The 2379-nt window shown below is 52.5% G+C and overlaps 1 protein-coding gene across 1 annotated transcript; it reads left to right on the plus strand.

The window, feature by feature from the left end:
- Window positions 1-505: 505 nt before the first annotated feature.
- On the plus strand, window positions 506-1361 carry IUM83_16812 (uncharacterized protein; the record flags this gene model as incomplete). The annotated part of the gene is made up of 2 exons (XM_067941722.1): window positions 506-1070; window positions 1180-1361. 2 exons carry the CDS (start codon window positions 506-508, stop codon window positions 1359-1361), a joined length of 747 nt encoding a protein of 248 aa, XP_067781259.1.
- Window positions 1362-2379: the final 1018 nt, after the last annotated feature.

The following is a 2379-nucleotide window of genomic DNA, read 5'->3' on the forward strand; positions in this document are numbered from 1 at the left end:
AACAGGACCAAGTTACAGGCTGAGTTCAGGCAGAGTAGTCAGGCAGCCGAACGCAAGATGGGCACAGCGGAGTGGAAGGCAGAATCGAATGAAGCCAGGTTAAATATGGTAGCTGGGCGAGCAAAAGGCAAGGGTGTGAGACTGCGCAGAATATCTCTCTCCCCAAAGCGCAAAGCAGCATCGCACTGGGTTACTGATAGAACGCAAGACATGGCGGAGGACATCCTGGAACGGACGGACAACGCAAGACATGCAGGGGTCATTCGCTCACTGTCACCGAAGAGAAGAACGACAGAAGCGGCACGAAGGGGTGAAAAGATGACAACGCAGAAGTTCATTCACCAATACATGCAGGCAGCAACCGGGAACCCAGATTCAGAAGAAGAAAAACACCTGTGCAACTGCAAGGAGTGATGAATGTGAAACGGAAGTGCAAGAACAGCAAGTGTGGACCGATGACAACTGCACCACGAATGCCGGCGGAAACAGCAGCACACCCACAGAGATGAAGGCAGAAGAAGACTGCCACATACTACACGTCACGCCACCAACGGACAACGGAGCATCGCTCGCACAATGGCTCGAGGTGTTAAAGGCAACAACAGTAGAAGTGGCAGCCAACGGACACTGCGGCTGGCTGGCATTTCACGCGGCACTGTACAACCTGAATATGGGGCTCGTCAATATCTCGAATGAAGTGGCAGAAGGCGCGAACATACTGAAGAAGAGGGTCCTGAACTCAATGATTGCGAATATCGTGGAGGAAATGCAACTTCACCCGCAGGAGCTGACGATAGAATTAAATGCCGGTGGCTACCACCAGGAGGCAAATGGCAGCTACGAAGAGCAAATTTGTGCACTAGTCAACCACCTTGTAGCACAACGAGACAAGTCAGTGAAGGCTAAGATTCCGATGCACTTCTGGGTACGTCCTGCGCACATAAAGGCGATGGCACAGTTCGCGAGGGAGACCATCTATGTGTTGGACGTGCATGAAGATGGACAAGCGTGGATCGAGGCTTACGCCTACAACGAGGTCAAGGATGCAAAAGGGAAACCGGTGGAGATTGGTACAGTTTCCACAGTGCCGACTATTCAAGCGAAAGTGCTACTTCACGATTTGGTGGATGCCGGAATCACCCCCCCCCCCTGTCATGGTGCTGAGGTGGAATGAAACAGGCAATCATTTTCAGGCAGTACACTACCCACAGGAACTCCACGGTCACTACGCGGAGAACATCGCCACACTGGCCAAAGTGAGGAATGACATTCTAATGGAGCACGGATGGAAAGCGCTCGATCAATTGCGTACGATGAAGACGTCACAGCAAAGGACGCTGCCCAAGTCATCAAAGCCGTGAGAAGAGCAATCAAAGAGGCGAAGGAAGTGAAACCGCGAATGCACGGATCAATTAGGAGCGCACTACAGCAGGAGGCGGCCGGTCATGCGAGGGTAGAAGGAGAAGGCAGACTGAAGATGACGGGTGACACTGAGTCCCGACTGCAAGACCAGGCACACCTCTCGCCAGAACAGTCCAGCAGGACGAGCTCTTTTGGGCAGAAAAAGAGAACACCGGAAGTGGCCAGCTCAGAGGGTGAGGTGAGAATCACAGAGGCTGCTCCAGGTAAACTACCAAGAGAGGCCGGAACAGAGAGTAACCCGGAGCGAACAGCAGAGACTCCAAGGTTGGCCGCAGGCGCAGCACCAAGCACAGGCAAGACCACGACTTCGTTCCAAACGAGAATAGATGAGTCCGGAAAGGAGGTTACTCAATAGTATGAGTAGCCTCCCAAGACAGATTGCCGGAGTGGGCTCGAACAAGAAAACAAACAAAAAAAAAAGGGGAACGGACAAGGATCGATCAACGACTACTTCCGAGTACAGACGAGGGATGAATGGGGGAGAGCGTCCAGGATCGCATTCAGAAGATTCGGGAGACAGGTAAAGCGAAACAGGAGAAGACAGCAACGACAAGAGGTCAGTGGTAAGGCAAAACAACATAAGTAGGATTGCACAATTGGTGTTACGACCTTAAATGTGAGGGGGCTGGCCTCGCACATGAGGAATCTGGGAGGGAAACTCCAGGGACTGAAGGAGAAGCACCAGAGAGGAGACAGAGACTTCGTTTTCATACAGGAAACACATCTACACCCGGCAGAACATGAAGCGGCGGCAAGTCAGCACGTCGCAATGTGGGGATTCAACTACACCACTGCGCAGAAGTATTCCTTCTGGGCGTCGGGACCGGACAGGAGAGCGGGGGTGGCTTTCCTTGTAAATCCTTACGGTGCAGTGCGCAACGTGCAGCCATGGAATGAAGAGCTCTGGACAGAACACCTCATTATGGTTATGGGAGAGATTGCGGGGAAAACGTTTTT

Source organism: Phytophthora cinnamomi (assembly GCF_018691715.1).
Source record: "Phytophthora cinnamomi strain GKB4 chromosome Unknown Contig119, whole genome shotgun sequence".
In the NCBI taxonomy this organism is placed as follows: Eukaryota; Oomycota; class Peronosporomycetes; order Peronosporales; family Peronosporaceae; genus Phytophthora; species Phytophthora cinnamomi.